This window comes from Rhopalosiphum padi, chromosome 2, assembly GCF_020882245.1.
Source record: "Rhopalosiphum padi isolate XX-2018 chromosome 2, ASM2088224v1, whole genome shotgun sequence".
Lineage (NCBI taxonomy): Eukaryota > Metazoa > Arthropoda > Insecta > Hemiptera > Aphididae > Rhopalosiphum > Rhopalosiphum padi.
In genome coordinates, this window is record NC_083598.1 from 69,659,416 (window position 1) to 69,682,852 (window position 23,437).

The following is a 23,437-nucleotide window of genomic DNA, read 5'->3' on the forward strand; positions in this document are numbered from 1 at the left end:
TATTTGGAATATTTTCTAAATATTTTTTTTTCATATTATATATCATTATAATCTATAATGTTTTGAAGCTCTGGCTTAAACTTAACTAACGATTCACATTATGGCAAAATGTTAAAGAGTGTAAAGCACTGAGGACTGAGCCACTGACGAGTAAGGACTGATAAGTATAATATTATAGAACGATAAAATTATTAAAAAAGGTGAGCGACACGTGACACGTCACGTGTCAACAAACAAGACTATCGTTAGTCTATTCACCAATATAAATAACCACACTTTAACCCTATATATACCATCAACACCACTGCAGTTGATTTAATTGTATTGAAAAATGTAATGCATGAGATATCACTAAATTAAATGATTCCAGTTCCAGACGTTCCGGCCATTCATCAATCCGTTTATTGCGAACGCGAAGACGTTTCCAAATTAATTAAAGCAATAGTGGCTCAATGACTGAACCCGCCGTTAAAATCTAAAAGCCTTTATAATCCGTACAACCCGAAGAATGGTCTCGGCTGTGACGTCTACTCAGATAAAATATCAGTTAAGACTTAATAGGATCTTACACACCTAACCTAGGTAAACAGTAGACATAAATTGGGAATGCTTATAGCCTACAAAAACTCCTCAAACCCTGTCTAAAAGAATAACGAAAAATAATGAATAATTATTAATTACACATATAGCGTATTATTAAGTAATAAAATATATTATTCAATAATAATGCATCGATATTTAATAATAAGCAGTAAATCAGTTAAGTATAATAAAAAATAATAGCATAAAAAAATAACCGGCAAGGCGAGTATTATACGTAGCGTATCATATAAGTTTATTCACAAATGAAATTTATATTTGTGTATTTTTATACAGATTTTAGGCAACAACTTTTTAATATATAAATGTCGAATGATACTGCGCGTTCTTTGTTTGTGTGTACCCATATAGTTACCGTTTTTCTACATTTTATTATTATTATTATCTAAATTATATTATACCTACTGATGGGCTTTGTTCTAATTATTGTTGATCAATAAGCCCTAAGGTTCATGTATGTTGAATATTAAACTTATTATATTTAATTTGTGAATAATATTAATTGTTAGTCTATTATACCATTATAATGTTGTACGGAAACATTGCAACAAATTCCTATTTTTAATTTCATCACATTATGAGGCAACGTCCTATATTTATATAATGTGACTATAATATATATTATAGACATGCACGATGCACACAATTATTCATGACGCTTTATTATTGATCAGGTCGATTCGAATACTACTGTTGATTGAGTTCAGGACTACTCACACTCACTGTAATTACATTGCAAATAATGTATTTAATGCAGTGCTGTCGGTATGTTTACGCACACAGCACAAGCATGCAGATTTTCGGTCAATGAATATTCACAAAGTAATAAATCTACAAACTATATGCATACAATGTAAGTGATGCAAATGCAGTTATGTAATTGTTATAATTATTTTATTATATTTTTTAGTAAGCTTCCTGCCAATAAACTTGCGGATGTCCGCTTCCCGATGTAAATGTCTGCGGAGCAAAGCCCCCCACATCACCTTCAGCCACCCATAATCCCCAAAAATCATTACATTTATTATATAAAAAATTTTTAAAATAAAGAAACATTTTTTTATTTTTTACACATCATCCAATGACATTATAATTTAAATTACGATTTATAAAGATAAATAACATGTTATTATAATAACTCCATCAATACACCTACAAAAAACTTATCATGTAATATTACCTACATATATACACCAATACACCCATGTATACAGTCTATACAGACATACAGTATTGTGCGACACAAACGTCGTCGAGAAACGATTTTATGGTATACAGCACAACCCGTGGTTGAAGTCGTTGAAGATATAAATATGACGTAAAAATTTAGCTACCGAAAACAACACAAATAATATAAATATATAATGCAATTTATTGAATAAAAAAAAAAAACAGTATTGTACATCGACAAATGGGCTTTGAACCAAACGTACCTATATTATATACGTGTACATTAAAGCAATAACAATAGAATAAATATCACGTACATCGATCGGCGTCCGCGATCCTATGAGCGAAAATAAAAAGAATGAAGAAAAACGTCCGGGGGACTTGTCGGCGGTCGTACGGCGAAAAAATCGTATATACGCACGGCTTTCAAAAGACGCAAACTAGGTACGCGAATACGAAAAGAACGTGTTGGAAAAAACTCTGGAAAAGTCTTAAGATCCCGTGAAAAGTTTGTACATAATAAATAATTGTTTAATATTTTAACTTTTAATTTTTTGTCTGAGAGGGGGGATTTTTCTGTAAGGTGTGGGGGAGATGCACGGATAAGGTATTAAATTCTTCTTTCCCTTTTTATTATTATTATTTTTATTATTCTTATTCCTAATCTTATTATTATTATTAATATTACTATTTTTATTATTATTATAATTATTTTATTCTCATAATAATTTTTATTTAAATTGTGCGTTTATCGGCGATTGCACTATTGGGGTTTCTACGGTTTCTTGTTATCTGTCACAGAACACCGGACCGGTCCTGTGTTATCGCTAATGAACCAAGTATAAAAGGCCCTGTGAAACGACCAGCATTGACATTCACTGTCTTTCCTCCGTCGTAGCAAGACCCACCCGGGCAGACTTGCGCGATTGAGGAAGGCCAGATGCCTTCTTTTTTTTTTCTTTTTTTATCCTATAAAAGCTGAGCAATTAACTCAACCGTGGCCAATCGCTGTTACAAAGTGAATTGTACTGGACCGGTCCTGTGTTATCGCTAATGAACTAGGTATAAAAGGCCCTGTGAATCGACCAGCATTGACATTCACTGTCTTTCCTCCGTCGTAGCAAGACCCACCCGGGCAGACTTGCGCGATTAAGGAAGGCATCTGATGTCTATATTTTTTGTCAGAAACTTTTTGATTTTTTGCATATATTATGTTGCCTGCGCATTATATCGCTTTTACTCAAATTATTAAATAGTGATTTTATTCATAACTAATTCGTAGCTCTAACATTTCCTTAGCTCAACCTCTGGCATGCACAAACAAAATTCGACCTTGGCTTTGTTCCGTGGCTTATATAAGTCTGGCACATTTCGGGCGCAAGACTGCCAGTGCTTGATGAGTTGCGGTTGCGGGAACACTGATCGTCACGTCTGTCTTAAATATTTGTGTATTTTATTTTTTTTTTATATTCCCGTATCACGCGATAAACAGTCATTTGTAGGAATACATTATTCGTGAGTGTTCAAGTAAGTTTCCCAAACAGAACGTATATTCGTAAAAACCCCCGTTTCCCTGTGCGTTATCGACATTGTCGACACGCGCAGAGCTACGGCAGGTTACGTTCCGCAGAAATGACGATTCGCGCGTACGTCGGATCTAGTGAGCAGATGGCACAGTTCCAGTGACTCGTCAGAGTTCCGCGTTACGGGTGTATCGCTTTCGTTTGAGCTGCCCGTCTCGTGTGCCACTGTAATGATCTGACAACGCGTGCGATTCGATTCTGATCCGATTATTCGGTGGCTGCGACGTCGTTGAATGACATACGAATCTGTTCGAAACATTGTACACATTACGAAAACGTTAATTTATTTTTTTGGTGTTTGTGAAATTTTAACCTTTATTAAATATTCATTATACACATTTTTTTTTTTTTAGATTTCCTATAAAAAAGTAGCAATTATAAGAGCATGTCATAAATACTAAGATGAACGACCATAAAACAATAGTTGTATTAAATTGGAACGTTAACGGATTAAGAAATAAAACAGATGAATTAAACAAAATTCTAAGAGAGCACAACGTAGATGTTGCATCAATAACTGAAACTCATTTAAAGAATACCCACAATATTGATATACCCGATTACAAAATATATCGCGTAAATCGAGAGACAACATATTCCGTAGACGGTTTTGTCGACGAAATACATCGTGGTGTGGGTGGCGTAGCCTTACTAGTTCGCGAGAATATTATTTCGCAGACGCAAATACCTTTAGACGATCTTTGTTTAGAGTGTCTGGATGTCGTAGCGGTTTCGATTATCATTAATAATAAACCAACATTGATGGTAAGCGCTTATCGACCGCCCAAAAAAATGAATATCGATGACTTCGTTAAACTAATGGGTCGAAACGAATCAGTTATCATTGCCGGAGACCTAAACTCTAAACACCATAATTGGGGCTGTCGTGTCGACAACCCAAGTGGACGCAAACTTAATACTTGGATTGCCGAAAACCGTTACACAATACTTGGACCAACAGATCCTACTCATATTCCTACGGATAGAAATAGACGACCAGATATCTTAGACGTTGTAGTGACAAAATCGTTTCCGTTTAGTAGAACCAAGCAAGAAACACTTGCAGGGCACAGTTCTGACCACAAGCCAGTAAAAATAACATTTTATTGGTAATTACAATTTACAATCACATGGGCATTTTACCTCAACATATATTATGTTCCTTAATTCAAAACAAACACGATGCTAGACGCATTTGACAAAACCAAAGAAAATCGGAAAAAAAAAAAATTAGTTAAATTCATTAAAGACGTAAAAACGACATAACAAAACTTCTGGAAATAAATTGAATGACAAGATCTTGAATATAAAATATTATGTCAATATCTTGAACATTATTATTTTTTTTTTTTTTTTGTGTATGTACTTGTGCATACACGATATATTAAGTAGTCAATAATATGGTTTTCAATTTTTTTTAGTTTTTTTTTTCTTTTTATAAATGTCAATAAAAATTATTTTTGTTAATAACTATAATTAAGAGGACTGTGATGAATTAAAAATAAGCCCGTACGTTGCTTATTGATAAAACTTCACCTTATAATAATATATTAACTGAGCTGGTATAGTTAGCTATTTTAATGAATAATAATTAAAGGGATTCTGAACGTCGACTTTCTTTATCCTATCTCTTATTATAGATTAAAGCATATAATTATTACGATTGATTGGGATCGTGAGTACATATTTATAAACTAAGGATATAATGATTGGTGATGCACCTGAGTCTGCATGTCTCAATTGACTTGTCGTTGATGAGGATTTTACCTTTGTAATTTGTGTAAATATATATTAATATAATTTCTTACCTTGTTGATGTTTTTGAACAGTTGTAGAATTTGTGAAGAGAATATTAATAATGTTAATTTTCTTGAAATAATTGCAAATATAATCTTAAGTTTTGAATAGAAAACTCTTTAATAATTCACAACAAGATATTATAAGATTTGAAATAGAACAGAGTTAATTTAATAAGCGGTTATTTATGAGTGTGGTGAATTGAGACGGTGCGTATGAAAATGGCTAAAGTAAGCAGACTGGCTTGAATATTAAAAAGGGGGCTCTACTTATAGTATTGATCTTTGATACCTTGTTGTTCCAAATTAAATTGTTGTTGTTTATTTTGTATAAATACATCAAAATATGTTTTTGTAATATAATGGCATTTTTACATGTATATATATGTATAGTTATTATTTATTAATGGTTTTGTACATTTTGAATAATATCAGGGTACATGGGTTCAGATATTTGTTAAGTGGTTTTTTTAGTAATAACATATTTAATAGTATTATGATGATATCAAAACATGAAGCTGTGTGGCGCAATGATGTAGATATCATTACAGGACGTTCTACCCGTACGTGTTGTCTCTGTCATCACATTTTTTGATGTTAGCTTTGATACTAAAGTACATTTGTCTATTAGAAAATAGACAAATAAGAGATATATTTATATATACATGTAAAATTCACCACACTCATAAATAACCGCTTATTAAATTAACTCTGTTCTATTTCAAATCTTATAATATCTTGTTGTGAATTATTAAAGAGTTTTCTATTCAAAACTTAAGATTATATTTGCAATTATTTCAAGAAAATTAACATTATTAATATTCTCTTCACAAATTCTACAACTGTTCAAAAACATCAACAAGGTAAGAAATTATATTAATATATATTTACACAAATTACAAAGGTAAAATCCTCATCAACGACAAGTCAATTGAGACATGCAGACTCAGGTGCATCACCAATCATTATATCCTTAGTTTATAAATATGTACTCACGATCCCAATCAATCGTAATAATTATATGCTTTAATCTATAATAAGAGATAGGATAAAGAAAGTCGACGTTCAGAATCCCTTTAATTATTATTCATTAAAATAGCTAACTATACCAGCTCAGTTAATATATTATTATAAGGTGAAGTTTTATCAATAAGCAACGTACGGGCTTATTTTTAATTCATCACAGTCCTCTTAATTATAGTTATTAACAAAAATAATTTTTATTGACATTTATAAAAAGAAAAAAAAAACTAAAAAAAATTGAAAACCATATTATTGACTACTTAATATATCGTGTATGCACAAGTACATACACAAAAAAAAAAAAAAAATAATAATGTTCAAGATATTGACATAATATTTTATATTCAAGATCTTGTCATTCAATTTATTTCCAGAAGTTTTGTTATGTCGTTTTTACGTCTTTAATGAATTTAACTAATTTTTTTTTTTTTCCGATTTTCTTTGGTTTTGTCAAATGCGTCTAGCATCGTGTTTGTTTTGAATTAAGGAACATAATATATGTTGAGGTAAAATGCCCATGTGATTGTAAATTGTAATTACCAATAAAATGTTATTTTTTACTGGCTTGTGGTCAGAACTGTGCCCTGCAAGTGTTTCTTGCTTGGTTCTACTAAACGGAAACGATTTTGTCACTACAACGTCTAAGATATCTGGTCGTCTATTTCTATCCGTAGGAATATGAGTAGGATCTGTTGGTCCAAGTATTGTGTAACGGTTTTCGGCAATCCAAGTATTAAGTTTGCGTCCACTTGGGTTGTCGACACGACAGCCCCAATTATGGTGTTTAGAGTTTAGGTCTCCGGCAATGATAACTGATTCGTTTCGACCCATTAGTTTAACGAAGTCATCGATATTCATTTTTTTTGGGCGGTCGATAAGCGCTTACCATCAATGTTGGTTTATTATTAATGATAATCGAAACCGCTACGACATCCAGACACTCTAAACAAAGATCGTCTAAAGGTATTTGCGTCTGCGAAATAATATTCTCGCGAACTAGTAAGGCTACGCCACCCACACCACGATGTATTTCGTCGACAAAACCGTCTACGGAATATGTTGTCTCTCGATTTACGCGATATATTTTGTAATCGGGTATATCAATATTGTGGGTATTCTTTAAATGAGTTTCAGTTATTGATGCAACATCTACGTTGTGCTCTCTTAGAATTTTGTTTAATTCATCTGTTTTATTTCTTAATCCGTTAACGTTCCAATTTAATACAACTATTGTTTTATGGTCGTTCATCTTAGTATTTATGACATGCTCTTATAATTGCTACTTTTTTTATAGGAAATCTAAAAAAAAAAAAATGTGTATAATGAATATTTAATAAAGGTTAAAATTTCACAAACACCAAAAAAATAAATTAACGTTTTCGTAATGTGTACAATGTTTCGAACAGATTCGTATGTCATTCAACGACGTCGCAGCCACCGAATAATCGGATCAGAATCGAATCGCACGCGTTGTCAGATCATTACAGTGGCACACGAGACGGGCAGCTCAAACGAAAGCGATACACCCGTAACGCGGAACTCTGACGAGTCACTGGAACTGTGCCATCTGCTCACTAGATCCGACGTACGCGCGAATCGTCATTTCTGCGGAACGTAACCTGCCGTAGCTCTGCGCGTGTCGACAATGTCGATAACGCACAGGGAAACGGGGTTTTTACGAATATACGTTCTGTTTGGGAAACTTACTTGAACACTCACGAATAATGTATTCCTACAAATGACTGTTTATCGCGTGATACGGGAATATAAAAAAAAAATAAAATACACAAATATTTAAGACAGACGTGACGATCAGTGTTCCCGCAACCGCAACTCATCAAGCACTGGCAGTCTTGCGCCCGAAATGTGCCAGACTTATATAAGCCACGGAACAAAGCCAAGGTCGAATTTTGTTTGTGCATGCCAGAGGTTGAGCTAAGGAAATGTTAGAGCTACGAATTAGTTATGAATAAAATCACTATTTAATAATTTGAGTAAAAGCGATATAATGCGCAGGCAACATAATATATGCAAAAAATCAAAAAGTTTCTGACAAAAAATATAGACATCAGATGCCTTCCTTAATCGCGCAAGTCTGCCCGGGTGGGTCTTGCTACGACGGAGGAAAGACAGTGAATGTCAATGCTGGTCGATTCACAGGGCCTTTTATACCTAGTTCATTAGCGATAACACAGGACCGGTCCAGTACAATTCACTTTGTAACAGCGATTGGCCACGGTTGAGTTAATTGCTCAGCTTTTATAGGATAAAAAAAGAAAAAAAAAAGAAGGCATCTGGCCTTCCTCAATCGCGCAAGTCTGCCCGGGTGGGTCTTGCTACGACGGAGGAAAGACAGTGAATGTCAATGCTGGTCGTTTCACAGGGCCTTTTATACTTGGTTCATTAGCGATAACACAGGACCGGTCCGGTGTTCTGTGACAGATAACAAGAAACCGTAGAAACCCCAATAGTGCAATCGCCGATAAACGCACAATTTAAATAAAAATTATTATGAGAATAAAATAATTATAATAATAATAAAAATAGTAATATTAATAATAATAATAAGATTAGGAATAAGAATAATAAAAATAATAATAATAAAAAGGGAAAGAAGAATTTAATACCTTATCCGTGCATCTCCCCCACACCTTACAGAAAAATCCCCCCTCTCAGACAAAAAATTAAAAGTTAAAATATTAAACAATTATTTATTATGTACAAACTTTTCACGGGATCTTAAGACTTTTCCAGAGTTTTTTCCAACACGTTCTTTTCGTATTCGCGTACCTAGTTTGCGTCTTTTGAAAGCCGTGCGTATATACGATTTTTTCGCCGTACGACCGCCGACAAGTCCCCCGGACGTTTTTCTTCATTCTTTTTATTTTCGCTCATAGGATCGCGGACGCCGATCGATGTACGTGATATTTATTCTATTGTTATTGCTTTAATGTACACGTATATAATATAGGTACGTTTGGTTCAAAGCCCATTTGTCGATGTACAATACTGTTTTTTTTTTTTATTCAATAAATTGCATTATATATTTATATTATTTGTGTTGTTTTCGGTAGCTAAATTTTTACGTCATATTTATATCTTCAACGACTTCAACCACGGGTTGTGCTGTATACCATAAAATCGTTTCTCGACGACGTTTGTGTCGCACAATACTGTATGTCTGTATAGACTGTATACATGGGTGTATTGGTGTATATATGTAGGTAATATTACATGATAAGTTTTTTGTAGGTGTATTGATGGAGTTATTATAATAACATGTTATTTATCTTTATAAATCGTAATTTAAATTATAATGTCATTGGATGATGTGTAAAAAATAAAAAAATGTTTCTTTATTTTAAAAATTTTTTATATAATAAATGTAATGATTTTTGGGGATTATGGGTGGCTGAAGGTGATGTGGGGGGCTTTGCTCCGCAGACATTTACATCGGGAAGCGGACATCCGCAAGTTTATTGGCAGGAAGCTTACTAAAAAATATAATAAAATAATTATAACAATTACATAACTGCATTTGCATCACTTACATTGTATGCATATAGTTTGTAGATTTATTACTTTGTGAATATTCATTGACCGAAAATCTGCATGCTTGTGCTGTGTGCGTAAACATACCGACAGCACTGCATTAAATACATTATTTGCAATGTAATTACAGTGAGTGTGAGTAGTCCTGAACTCAATCAACAGTAGTATTCGAATCGACCTGATCAATAATAAAGCGTCATGAATAATTGTGTGCATCGTGCATGTCTATAATATATATTATAGTCACATTATATAAATATAGGACGTTGCCTCATAATGTGATGAAATTAAAAATAGGAATTTGTTGCAATGTTTCCGTACAACATTATAATGGTATAATAGACTAACAATTAATATTATTCACAAATTAAATATAATAAGTTTAATATTCAACATACATGAACCTTAGGGCTTATTGATCAACAATAATTAGAACAAAGCCCATCAGTAGGTATAATATAATTTAGATAATAATAATAATAAAATGTAGAAAAACGGTAACTATATGGGTACACACAAACAAAGAACGCGCAGTATCATTCGACATTTATATATTAAAAAGTTGTTGCCTAAAATCTGTATAAAAATACACAAATATAAATTTCATTTGTGAATAAACTTATATGATACGCTACGTATAATACTCGCCTTGCCGGTTATTTTTTTATGCTATTATTTTTTATTATACTTAACTGATTTACTGCTTATTATTAAATATCGATGCATTATTATTGAATAATATATTTTATTACTTAATAATACGCTATATGTGTAATTAATAATTATTCATTATTTTTCGTTATTCTTTTAGACAGGGTTTGAGGAGTTTTTGTAGGCTATAAGCATTCCCAATTTATGTCTACTGTTTACCTAGGTTAGGTGTGTAAGATCCTATTAAGTCTTAACTGATATTTTATCTGAGTAGACGTCACAGCCGAGACCATTCTTCGGGTTGTACGGATTATAAAGGCTTTTAGATTTTAACGGCGGGTTCAGTCATTGAGCCACTATTGCTTTAATTAATTTGGAAACGTCTTCGCGTTCGCAATAAACGGATTGATGAATGGCCGGAACGTCTGGAACTGGAATCATTTAATTTAGTGATATCTCATGCATTACATTTTTCAATACAATTAAATCAACTGCAGTGGTGTTGATGGTATATATAGGGTTAAAGTGTGGTTATTTATATTGGTGAATAGACTAACGATAGTCTTGTTTGTTGACACGTGACGTGTCACGTGTCGCTCACCTTTTTTAATAATTTTATCGTTCTATAATATTATACTTATCAGTCCTTACTCGTCAGTGGCTCAGTCCTCAGTGCTTTACACTCTTTAACATTTTGCCATAATGTGAATCGTTAGTTAAGTTTAAGCCAGAGCTTCAAAACATTATAGATTATAATGATATATAATATGAAAAAAAAATATTTAGAAAATATTCCAAATAGTTCGGCCACAGGCTTATTGTTATGAATTAATTTGGGGACCGGGGGTTTTTTGCACCCCTAGCACCTCCGCACACCGGTAGTTGCGGCACTAACTACATTAGTAAATTATATTACATCCAAGCATCTATAGAGTTTGGGAAAATATTTATATCTTTTGATTTTTATCACCATTAATGAAATTTACATGTTTTGTTCAAATTGATAATTTATAATATATTAATATATATGTATATATTATATAGTATATAAACGTTTTATAATTTTCTCAATTCCATTATCTCGACCAACATGAATTTGTCATTTATATAATTAATATAATGCCATGGTCCATGATTTCATATTCAAATGCTGCAAAATTTAATGGAGGTAATTTCTGCACTCCAGCAATATATAAAACGAAGTATTGTTAAAAAAGACAAACGACTATTTTCAAACCAATTACCAATAGGACATAGGTAAGCTTATTTCTTTTATGTTGACATGTCTTATTATATTGCATTTCCAAAAAATTTCATTTTTCCTGATGCATAATTTTTTTTTATGACCTTATTTATATTGACTGTGTCTCGGAAGTAAACACTTCTCTTGAAATAATTCAACGGCATCTTTTTCACTATTCGGTAAATTCCAAATATTCATAAATACTAAATTATAACTAAAACAATAAATTTGAACGTCAAATACGTTTTTATACGATTAATATTATCGTTTAACAGTGGTGATGACGGAGATTGTCTGAAGATGGCGGTTGTCAACAATCAACATGTATATAGTCTAGAATCTAGAGGATTTCGGAGTGTTTTATTGATATTTTAAACATAAAGTAAGTTATGTTAATTTAAAAATCAATAAAAAGATTATAAATTTAAAATACTAACTTTCTTTAAAATTTAAATATCAATAAATCTTTCCAATATGCCCGGATAATAATTTTATCTTTAAATTTTACAATATATAAATTTACTCTAGTTTTACAATAACATAATTAAATAGATTATTCTAATTATTGAATTATTCTGAATGCAACACTTTCTATGTTACTTGTGTGTGAGATAGTTGACAGATATAATACTTGCAGATTTTTGTTTTAGATTTTAAAATCTAGTCGGAAAATTCATATATTTATAGCCTCCCCCTCTATCAAAATTTGCTAGCGCCGGCCCTGGTGTGACCATTTTATATATATTCCAACATTATATTTCATTGCATGTTAGTGTGTATAAACAAAGAAATATATTTATACATCCTGAGGATCAGTGTAGGTACTCATCATTACATAAGATTCCTTTAGGTATTTACTAAAATATATATAAAGTATAGCAACGACAAGAACTTAATAACATATCTTATGTTTTCATTAATATTTTAAATTCAAATACTTTTTTTAGAATTTACTGATATTGTTTGATTAAATTCAAAAAAATGTGTTACAAAATTGAAACTAAAATTAATAAATATTAATTAATTATATGTTTATTTCATATAAATATAATTTTAAAAAAATTCTACAAACAAATTACAGTAATAGGTTTCATAGGCTAAAATCTTAATTTTAACAACAGTCTAAATGGATTCAACAAGTTTAAATCGATTGTGTTGTGGCTTTGGTATAATATTAAAGAATTTTTTGTAAATTGTCTGTCCTTTGCGGTGGCTGTAAAATCTTTGAACCCAAGTATGATTCCAATTTGGATCCATCTTTTCACATGAAACAACTACTTTACCTTGTTCCAAAGCAAACAATGTGCCGTTGCGCCCAAAACCAACCTTTACGTATAAAAAATTATTAATACAATATTTCAAAAATTAAATAAGCTAGTAGCAACTTACATGAAGGCCTGGATGAAATCTTAGTTCCCTCTGCAATACTAACATGGTGCCAGCTTGGACTTCAAGGCCATCGTTGTACCTGATACCTCTATGTTTAGGACGAACTCGGCCACCGACATTAGCTGTACTTGTACCAGATTTTTTGGATGCATATCGAACACTGTTACGAACTAAATAAATAATTTAAGCACACAGTTAATTGTAATCTATTGATAAGTTTAGATCATTTTAAATTTAACCTATTAAAATGTTAACAATAATTCCTTTTACTTACATAATAATGTCCCTACTGTTGAAACGAGATTAGGAAATGACAAATTACTTAGCATCATGTAAACCAATAAAGAAATATTATAGCACCTTTGAATTTATTTTCAAAAATCTATTTTACAAAATAATAAATAATCTGAAACGAAATTTTGAATCTAACAAAGTATGAAAGTAATAAACTAAAACTTTATTCAATAATAATTAATAGGTATTAGCTACAATCACGCTTGTAGATAATAATATCAATCCGGCTCATAGTATTATCAAATATTTTGAAAAATCTGGTAATATTGTTTATTCTTCCATGGAAGACCTACAGAAATAAGTGATAGGTATAGAATGATTAAATTAAATCGCTTACAAAAAAATTTCAATAGAGTATAGAGATAGGGTCTAGGGAACTTTTCTCCAGTTTCCCCTTTCGGTCTTTTGGTATCATAGTAATTTTCATATTAAAAATGGTTTCAGTTTTGAATTTAGTGAAAAGAAATAACTTGGGCCACCTATCGAAGTATTTGGCCGCAAATGACCGAATCTATCAGTAAGTAAACATTAAATAATGTATACTACATAATGCTCACAACTATTAATTACTTACAGACACGTTAGGAGTGCATCAAAATGGTACCCGGGCGTCGAAGAAATGAAAAAATTCGAACGACCTGTAATGTTTGTACCCGAAGAAGCAGGTGATTGGAAGGTGGAAGCATGGAATTCTAATCCGCAGCCTGTTGAACGAGAAGTGAAAAACATGACCATCAATTTTGGACCACAACATCCAGCTGCCCACGGTGTACTTAGATTAGTACTTGAACTGGCAGGAGAGGTAAAACTCATGAATAACAAATAAATCATAATTTTATTACATGGTTATTAAATTGTAGGTTGTTATACGAGCTGATCCTCATATTGGACTTTTACACCGTGGTACAGAAAAATTAATTGAATACAAGACATATACTCAAGCATTGCCATATTTTGATCGTCTTGATTATGTATCTATGATGTGTAATGAACAGTGTTATTCGTTGGCTGTGGAAAAGTTGTTGAACATTGATATACCATTGAGGGCAAAGTATATCAGAAGTAAGAATTTTAATTACCTTTTTAAAATTCTTTATTGATATTAATAATGAGGTTTTTTTTAAGCTTTGTTTGCGGAAATTACTCGTTTGTTAAATCATATTATGGCTATTGGTACACATGCGTTAGATATTGGTGCTATGACACCATTCTTTTGGTTATTTGAAGAACGAGAAAAAATGATGGAATTCTATGAAAGAGTATCTGGAGCTAGGATGCATGCTGCATACATTCGTCCCGGAGGTGTATCTCAGGTATGTAAATATGATACATAACACTATGAATATATTATATTTACATCAAAATGTATTTATTTAGGATATACCACTTGGATTAATGGATGATATTTATCAGTTTATATCAAAGTTTGGAGAACGTATTGATGAAACTGAAGATATGCTTACAAATAATGGTATTTGGATTGCTAGGACACGTGATATAGGTGTTGTGAGCGCCGAAGACGCTCTAAATTTAGGTTTTAGGTTAGTTTCGTGCTGATTTATTTAAACTTTAATGAATATAAAATAATGTTGTTTTTTTAGTGGTGTTATGTTACGTGGTTCTGGTATCAAATGGGATTTACGTCAAACACAGCCTTATGATGCATACCATCTTGTTGATTTTGACATACCTATTGGTGCTCGTGGTGACTGTTATGACAGGTTAGTTATGAGTAGAGTTAAACACTTAAGATTGATATGCTCTAAAAATCTATGAAATATGCTCTTAAAATTTAAAAATATCATAATGTGCTCCAAAATGTTACATTATGCATCTATACTATAAAATACTGTACTGAAAATATACAATTATATTTAAAAAAAAAAAGCTTTTAAAGAATTATGTTAAGAACTTCATATTAATAATTTTCTTTGTTTACTGAAAAAAACTAATTTAATTTATCAATTAAATGTTTTTGTCTACCACAGACCACAAGTGTATAAAATATGACTGCAATAGTTGATAATACGCATATGTACTTAACATTAAATGTTTGTTTAATGATAACTTCAGTGAACTTTATTAATTTTTAAAATTTCTAATTACATAATATTTATTTGTATATATATTTGTCAGTATATTATTTAAAATTGCCTATTAAAATATATATACAACTGAGAATAACAATTTAATTTATATAAATTGACAACTTTGGGACCAAAATAGGTACTATCAGATTAATAAAAATGTTATGATATTGAAAAAAAATGTAATAATTCGCTCAAAAGTTATGTTTAATATAAAATAAAAATGTTCCAAAATAACCTTATTTTATTATAAATGCAATGTAATGTGTTTTCGCGGAAGTATCAATTTATAGTTAGTTTTAAATTTGTTGAAGTCATCTAATCATTCGCTTGTTTTGAATTTTCATAACTATCATGGATATAACTTTTTCTAAATTGATTGTAAAAGAATTCCATGGTATATGAATTATCTATTGCATCTATTATAATAAAGAACTATTTCATGATTATATACATTTATTGTTATTATATGTATATATTCATATATGTTTATTGGCTATTGTATTTTATGTGATGTTATGTGTTTTGTATATTTTAATGTATTTGTTTGTATTTGCAGATACTTATGTAGAGTTGCAGAAATGAGACAATCACTCAGAATTATTGAACAGTGTTTGAATCAAATGCCAGCTGGAGAAATTAAAACTGATGACATGAAAGTATCAACACCATCTAGATCAGAAATGAAAGTAATAAATCAATATTCAATATATTTAGCACTAAAAATGTTTATTGTATAACTTATTTATACTTTTAGAACTCCATGGAAGCCTTAATTCATCATTTCAAATTGTTTACACAAGGTTATCAAGTACCTCCAGGTGCTACATATACTGCAATTGAAGCACCCAAGGGTAACTAAAACACATTTCTATTTTTTTTTTATAGTTCTTGATAATTATTAATTATTTTTTATAGGTGAATTTGGTGTTTATTTAGTTTCTGATGGTACTTCTAAACCATATAGATGTAAAATCAAAGCACCTGGATTTGCACATCTTGCTGCATTAGAGAAGATAGGAAAAAAACACTTCCTTGCTGATATTGTTGCTATTATTGGTAATTACTAACTTATTTCAATAACTTTTAATTATTACTTAGCATTAAATAGTGACTCATTTATATTCAACATTTTTTTTTTTTTAGGAACTCTTGACGTTGTCTTTGGTGAAATTGATCGTTAAGTTTTTGTGTTTATTGGTAAGTATTTGTTCTTGTTTCAAAGCTAAGTAACTTAATATAATGTCATTTGTTATTCAATGATTTAAAATAAATTATTTTTTAGCTTACACGCATTTTATTGATTCTAAAGTTATTGTATTTACCAGATTATCTAGTGTATTATAATTAATAATGTGTTATATGGCATTCGTATATAACTAAATTTATCTGTTATGAAATATTATTTGCAAAGATAAAATATTTTCTGTGTACGTTAGTTTTTATTTAACCATAAAATGTTTAAAAACATTTGATATGTTAGTATTTTTAGCCTAGAAATATAGATTATTTTAAAATATAATTGAATTATATAAATACTAAATAGCATTCTTTACTCATTATGTACATATAATATTTGATAGAATGTAATAAAATTATTTCTTGTAACTATTTAATAAATTATAGTTATATATTATATTCCAATAAATGTATTTGTTATTCTAACAAATATTCTCAGTAGGTGACAAAAACTTTTATAAATAAATATTCTTTTTAATATAATAAGTAATATAATTTGATTTTTTAAAACCCTCAGATGCATATTGATAATTAAATCTAAAAGTATATAAATTATATATTTTTTTTTCAGACACAAGTGCAGTATTGTTCCTGTGCATTATATAATATATTAAATCATGAAGTAAAGTGTTTTTATAGAGATAAAGCTGTATAAATATTGAAATTATATTAATTTTATCTAAGTATACTACAGTAGTGCAAAACTACTGGTTGATTAACTGTATATATTTATTTTTAATTAATAAGCCCTAGTTGTTTTAGATTCAATCTTGTTTATGACACTTTCTTCAAGTCATATTAATACAAACAACTATAATAATATACGTTATGTAAAATTATGTTGTGTGTTATCTTAAGTACCGGATCTAGGGGAAGGGGGGAATCCGGGGCCCATGTCACGGGCGCTAAACATTATAAGAGAGCAAATTTCAAATTTTAAACTCATACTTTTTTTATTACATTTTAATTTTTTTAATACAATTGGAATCGTTTATAGTCAGATTATTATTACATTAGTATTTACAAATTAAATAGTTTTAATTCGATAATTCAACATAGTTATGTTAGCAATGATCACGGAACGAGAGTACATAAGTATAACTGTGGTATAATAGAGGAAGCTGGATTATGGGAGGGGGAGCTAATTTTAAACTTTGTCCCAGGTAAAAAAATATACTAGATCCGGCACTGGTTATCTTACAAACATAAAACATTATATTAATTTTTATTTTTTAAAGACAACATGAAGTTATTATTCAAGATTAAAAATAACAGTACCAAAAATAAATTCATTATGAGAGTACCTAATTTATTTATTAAAAATTGTTGATGCTAATTTGCTTTATAAGGCTTCCAAAGACACTTTTTACACACATGTTTTTGTTAGACTATTACTAATCAGCTACAAAATCATAAGTGATGCTGGAGTTACTATCAAGTGCACAACTGCTATAGCAGTGATGTCCGCACAGACTTCTATACTTGTATAGAAGTCTGTGGATGTCCGTCAACATGTTAAGATATAATAACATAAATTTAATAACTATTATTTTTATATAAAAAAAAAGTTATGCATGATGAAAATAAACAGAAACTTAAAATAAATATAGGTAAATGTGGTTAACATACTATTAAGAAGTATTGTTGTCTTACGTTATTTTTGTAAAAGATATACTTTTTTTTGAAAAGTTGGTTTGTCCTGGTTAGGTAAAAAATAAAATTGTAACCTGATGTTATTTGGCACCCGGATTTTGAATCATTTTAAAAGATAGATGTGTGCATCTATATGACCAATTTATTGCTTGTACCATAAAGTGTGTATTTAGAATATGTCTTTCCTTTAAAAAACCTTTTCTTTGAACTTGTAAATCAGGTAATCAGGTTTATAATCATAAGGATGGTATTTATATAATATATTTTAGTAGAAGTACAAAATAGCAATATAAAATTGCTATGACAAACCTATAACAGTTTTTTATTACTCCATTTTATAATAAATTATATCGTAAGATAACCGACAGCCGACAGGTAAGTACACTACCACAGTACTACGTAGTACGTAATATTCTTATATTAGTATTTAGTAAATTACGTTTTAAGAATTTATTCTTTATATGTATATCTATAATTAGTTGAAAAAATAAATCCATTATCAATACTGTTATCATCGAATTCCTATTAGCTGGTGTATCATACTATCTGACTATCATTTTATTCAGTGACCTGTGGAGTGTGGTACTGGTGGTAGACTGGTAGTACCTACTACCTACTAACTGTGTAACTAAGGAAACGACATTTCAGCAAACTCCATGCATTTTATAACGTTTAAAAACTGATTGATCGATGGATGATGACCAATATCCTTTATTTATTGATCAAACACTATAGCGAGCACTGAACAGTGTGAAATTTTAGTTATAATTAATAGTCAATATTAATATTTTCAGTGTGTGCTTAAAGTAGAATCTCAATACCTACGTTACTTAATGTGAGTATCTATAATTTGTATTATTTTTTTTTATTTGTTATAAATTATTATGCACAATCTGTATTCTGTACCAGTAAGTATAATGAATGAGCTATATGAAAAAAAATAAAAAAAATATGAACGATTTGAATGAAGAAGCCATCCATTGATGACAATTCTATAATATAAAAATTATTTTAATTTGACATAAAATTTACAAAAACAAGCAAACCAGAAATTAAATAATATTGAATAATCAAGTATTGATATAACTGAGTAACATAAATTATATTATTAAGGATTTTGTTCATTTTTTATATTTTGGCATTTTTTACACTAGTATAAATGCTAAATTCTATTCGTTTAGAATGTTTTTAATACACACAAATTAAGCAGTAGATAGTAAGTCTAGTAAGTAGTAATTTAGAATTTACCACAATTTCTAATCAACTCATTTAAAAAATATATTAAATTAACTGTGTACTTCCTTCTTTTCAGAACTTAATTTTCCAATGTCAAGTTTGATGCATTGAAAATATTTTATTCTACTTTTTTATATACCTACTTAATTATGTTTCAGTTTTAAAAATGGGTCGCTTAGCTACTGTAGCCGTAAGCTGCTTGAATCAGTGGTCATTAGATTTTGACGGTAATAAACGTCGTATATTGGAAAGCATTGAAATTGCAAAGCAATTCAATGCAACATATCGTAGTGGGCCTGAACTTGAAATATGTGGCTACAGTTGTGAAGATCACTTCCTTGAGAGTGATACACTTTTACACTCTTGGCAAGTTCTGATTGAAATAATGGTTCATCAATCTTCATCAGATATTTTGGTTTGTTACAGAAATTATTTTATCATACTATATCATTATTTGTTTTTTAAATACATTAATAATATTTAAAAAAAAACACATATTTAGATTGATGTCGGCATGCCAGTGATGCACAAGAATTCCACCTACAATTGCCGAGTTGTATTTCTTAACAAGCGTATATTATTGATTAGACCTAAGTTACAAATGTGTGATTCTGGTAATTATAGAGAATCTCGTTGGTTTACTCCTTGGAGGAAATTACGCACAGTTGAAGATTTTTATCTACCTCGAATTGTGCAAAAGCATACAGGCCAAACTATTGTACCTTTTGGAGATGCTGTTATTGCCACCTCTGATACATGCATTGGATATGAAATATGTGAAGAATTGTGGACTCCAAACAGTACACATATCCCATTATGTACGGACGGCGTTGAAATAATTGTTAATAGTTCTGGCTCATATATGGAATTGCGTAAATCTTTAATTGTTTTAGATCTGATTAAATCTGCCACTTTTAAAAATGGTGGATGTTATTTGTATAGTAATCTCAGAGGATGTGATGGCCAACGTGTATACTTCAACGGTTGTTCAAATATTGTGATGAATGGTTCTTTAATAAAAGTTGGTACTCAATTTAATCTAAAAGAAGTAGAAGTTACATGTGCTACTATTGACTTAGAAGATATTCGCAGTTACAGAAATGCTATAAGGTCTAGATCTAGCTCTAATTCAGAGTCGTACTACAGAGTTAATGTACACGACTTTAGTTTATCAAGAAAAACACGAAAAATACCAGATCCCATTTTGACAGACTTTAAATGTTTATCCCCTGAAGAAGAGATTGCCTTAGGACCAGCATGTTGGCTTTGGGATTATTTGAGACGTTCTAAGCAAGGTGGATACTTTTTACCATTGAGTGGTGGTATTGATTCATCAAGTACAGCATGCATAGTATTTTCGATGTGCAATTTAATATATCAAGCGTGTAAAGACGGCGACACACAAGTTTTGAATGAAGTACGTACAATAGTTGGTCAACAAAATTATTTCCCTCCAAATGCAAAAGAGTTATGCAATCAATTGTTTACAACTTGTTATATGGCCACTGAGAATTCGTCTACTCAAACAAGAAAACGAGCAGAAGAATTATCTTCTCAGATATCTAGTTATCATTTGAGTGTTGTAATTGATAAGGTTGTTTCTTCTGTGATTTCTGTTTTTGTTGGTCTAACTGGTAAAACACCACAATTTGCAGTGTATGGTGGATCTCCACGTGAATCTCTTGCTCTACAAAATGTACAGGCTCGATTGAGAATGGTACTGACATATTTATTTGCTCAATTAATGCTTTGGGTCCGTGGTAGACAAGGAGGACTATTGGTCTTAGGTTCGGCTAATGTTGATGAAGCTCTTAGAGGATATATGACAAAATATGACTGTTCTAGTGCTGATATAAATCCAATTGGTGGCATATCAAAATGTGATCTCAGATTGTTTCTTAGATATTTTAAATCTAAGTATTCATTGTCATCAATTGATGATATAATAAATGCCACTCCTACAGCAGAATTAGAGCCCTTGATAGCAGGACGCATTGCACAGTCAGATGAAGTGGATATGGGCATGACTTATGACGAGCTATGTGTTTATGGAAAGTTAAGAAAGCAAAATTATTGTGGCCCATACAGTATGTTTTGTAAATTGTTGTTATTGTGGGGTGATAAGTATACGGCTGAACAAATTGCAGAAAAAGTAAAACATTTTTTTAGATGTTATGCTATAAACAGACATAAAATGACAATCTTGACTCCTAGTTATCATGCTGAAGCATATAGTCCTGATGACAACCGGTTTGACCATCGTCCATTTCTATACAATGTTATGTGGCCATGGCAGTTCAGGTGCATCGATCATAAAGTTGAAGAATTTAATAATAAAAAAAATGAAATTTCTAGGTACCCCTTATCCTTAGAATCAAACAGAAGTGAAAAATATGCAGTAAATGTTTAATAGAATTATTGTTTGATTGTTATTTTTCTAGTTATATTTTAAATACTATCAGAAGACTAATTATATTTTTATTACCTAGATAAATCAAAAGTAGCTTATATTCATGTTATTTTAATCACGTGCTAATTATTGTAAAAAGAGTAATAAATTAATAACATTTATTTTTAGTATAGATTTATTCCATTACAATTTTTAATGGTTAAAATATTGAAAATACTTAAATACTTACATTTAATTTGTCATTTTTTTTTTATTTATTCAAACTCAAAGAGTGACAAAATAAAAATGTTCATACATTGTTATGTAGCCAAGTTTTAATATACCAGTCTATGAGTTGATGAATTTAAGCCAATTCATATGCTTTAAAAATGTATGATATAGAAAATTTATATTAAGCTGTACCAATTTTTTGAAATAAAATTTAATTCATTAATAACAGAGTGAATTTTAAGAATATAATCTGCACTTTAACATAAGTTTTTTTACAAGATTTAAATTTTTTACAATAATATTATAAATTATAATACATTTAGAGATTTGGGTTTTAATGAAGTTACAAGTTATCAGTTGACAGTTTATCACCTGCTGTATTAGTATCATCATTAATATTATATACAAATTGTATTACTAATTAAGTATGTTGCCACTTTACGGGACACTCTTCTATTATTTTTATTTTACAATGTGTTTTAATTTTCTTTTGTTTATAGACTTTTATTGAAGAAAACATGGGATTTTCAACTTAATATCTTTTCTTGTAAAGTTGTAAAATAGATAGATAGTTAGTAGTTGTTACTTTGGTAGTAAAAAATTTCCAGTACTTTTCTTAATAATTGAGAGAAATGGAAATTTTTATGTAAAATTAGTTTTCGACAATTATTTTGTCGTAATTCAAAAACTTACTAATTTTCCATAAATGTTTAAGTAGGTACATTAACATTTTTTATTAATGTGTATAAACAGTTTTTCTATCAGTCGAAAAACTTAAAAAGAATATGTAATATAACTAATACAAAATTCTTCATAAATTGTTATTATAGCTATTTAAAAATTTTAAAGTTACATAGGAATTAGGAATGATTCTTGTTATAAGCATTATTTGCTTCAAATTGCAAAATTTATCAAAAGCATTAATTGCAAATTTTATTTTGTAGTTAAAAATGTATTTAATATTTACGTATACCGGTATACCTGTAATATAATTAATTAATTAATTTTCTATGGAAAAATATATTTTCACATGATTTAGATTAGATTATACTATTGCCTACTTATACCATGAAATTAAGCATGCCATTCTACAGTACCTAAATCGGTATTGACTCAAAAGTTAATAAATATAATACATAGGTATTATTATAATTTATAATTAAATATTAATAATATAATAAATGAAATGTTTTCTGGTAAAATTTATTCAGCTTACTATTTTATAAACAGTAAAATAAATTATTATTGTAGCAATTTAGATATATATATATATATATCATAAAATATACTGTTCATTAAAA

General features: G+C 29.9%; 3 protein-coding genes across 3 annotated transcripts; 2 read left to right on the forward strand and 1 right to left on the reverse strand.

Annotated features, from left to right (window-relative positions):
- Positions 1-12,624: 12,624 nt before the first annotated feature.
- On the reverse strand, positions 12,625-13,507 carry LOC132920902 (large ribosomal subunit protein bL27m). The gene is made up of 3 exons (XM_060983629.1): positions 13,282-13,507; positions 13,008-13,177; positions 12,625-12,944 (listed from the first exon to the last, which is right to left on the reverse strand). Exons 1-3 carry the CDS (start codon positions 13,337-13,339, stop codon positions 12,741-12,743), a joined length of 432 nt encoding a protein of 143 aa, XP_060839612.1. The 5' UTR covers positions 13,340-13,507; the 3' UTR covers positions 12,625-12,740.
- A 120-nt stretch (positions 13,508-13,627) lies between these two features.
- On the forward strand, positions 13,628-17,351 carry LOC132920900 (NADH-ubiquinone oxidoreductase 49 kDa subunit). The gene is made up of 11 exons (XM_060983628.1): positions 13,628-13,818; positions 13,878-14,103; positions 14,162-14,363; positions 14,427-14,614; positions 14,679-14,842; positions 14,903-15,022; positions 15,948-16,077; positions 16,146-16,242; positions 16,307-16,447; positions 16,535-16,588; positions 17,199-17,351. The coding sequence occupies exons 1-10, from the start codon at positions 13,736-13,738 to the stop codon at positions 16,570-16,572; spliced, it is 1,389 nt and encodes a 462-aa protein (XP_060839611.1). The 5' UTR covers positions 13,628-13,735; the 3' UTR covers positions 16,573-16,588; positions 17,199-17,351.
- Positions 17,352-18,833: 1,482 nt separating this feature from the next.
- LOC132921320 (glutamine-dependent NAD(+) synthetase) lies at positions 18,834-22,362 on the forward strand. The gene is made up of 3 exons (XM_060984279.1): positions 18,834-19,115; positions 19,675-19,931; positions 20,019-22,362. Exons 2-3 carry the CDS (start codon positions 19,683-19,685, stop codon positions 21,924-21,926), a joined length of 2,157 nt encoding a protein of 718 aa, XP_060840262.1. The 5' UTR covers positions 18,834-19,115; positions 19,675-19,682; the 3' UTR covers positions 21,927-22,362.
- The last annotated feature ends 1,075 nt before the right edge of the window (positions 22,363-23,437 follow it).

Bases quoted from the DNA above. Each gene is read 5' to 3' on its own strand.
- LOC132920900 (XM_060983628.1), top strand. From the start codon at position 13,736: ATGGTTTCAGTTTTGAATTTAGTGAAAAGAAATAACTTGGGCCACCTA. The intron at 14,843-14,902 runs GTTAGTTTCGTG...TTGTTTTTTTAG, and splicing joins GCTCTAAATTTAGGTTTTAG to TGGTGTTATGTTACGTGGTT. The intron at 16,448-16,534 runs GTAATTACTAAC...TTTTTTTTTTAG, and splicing joins TGATATTGTTGCTATTATTG to GAACTCTTGACGTTGTCTTT.
- LOC132921320 (XM_060984279.1), top strand. From the start codon at position 19,683: ATGGGTCGCTTAGCTACTGTAGCCGTAAGCTGCTTGAATCAGTGGTCA. The intron at 19,932-20,018 runs GTTTGTTACAGA...ACACATATTTAG, and splicing joins AATCTTCATCAGATATTTTG to ATTGATGTCGGCATGCCAGT.
- LOC132920902 (XM_060983629.1), bottom strand. From the start codon at position 13,339: ATGATGCTAAGTAATTTGTCATTTCCTAATCTCGTTTCAACAGTAGGG. The intron at 13,178-13,281 runs GTAAGTAAAAGG...TTATTTATTTAG, and splicing joins AACAGTAGGGACATTATTAT to TTCGTAACAGTGTTCGATAT. The intron at 12,945-13,007 runs GTAAGTTGCTAC...TTATACGTAAAG, and splicing joins GATTTCATCCAGGCCTTCAT to GTTGGTTTTGGGCGCAACGG.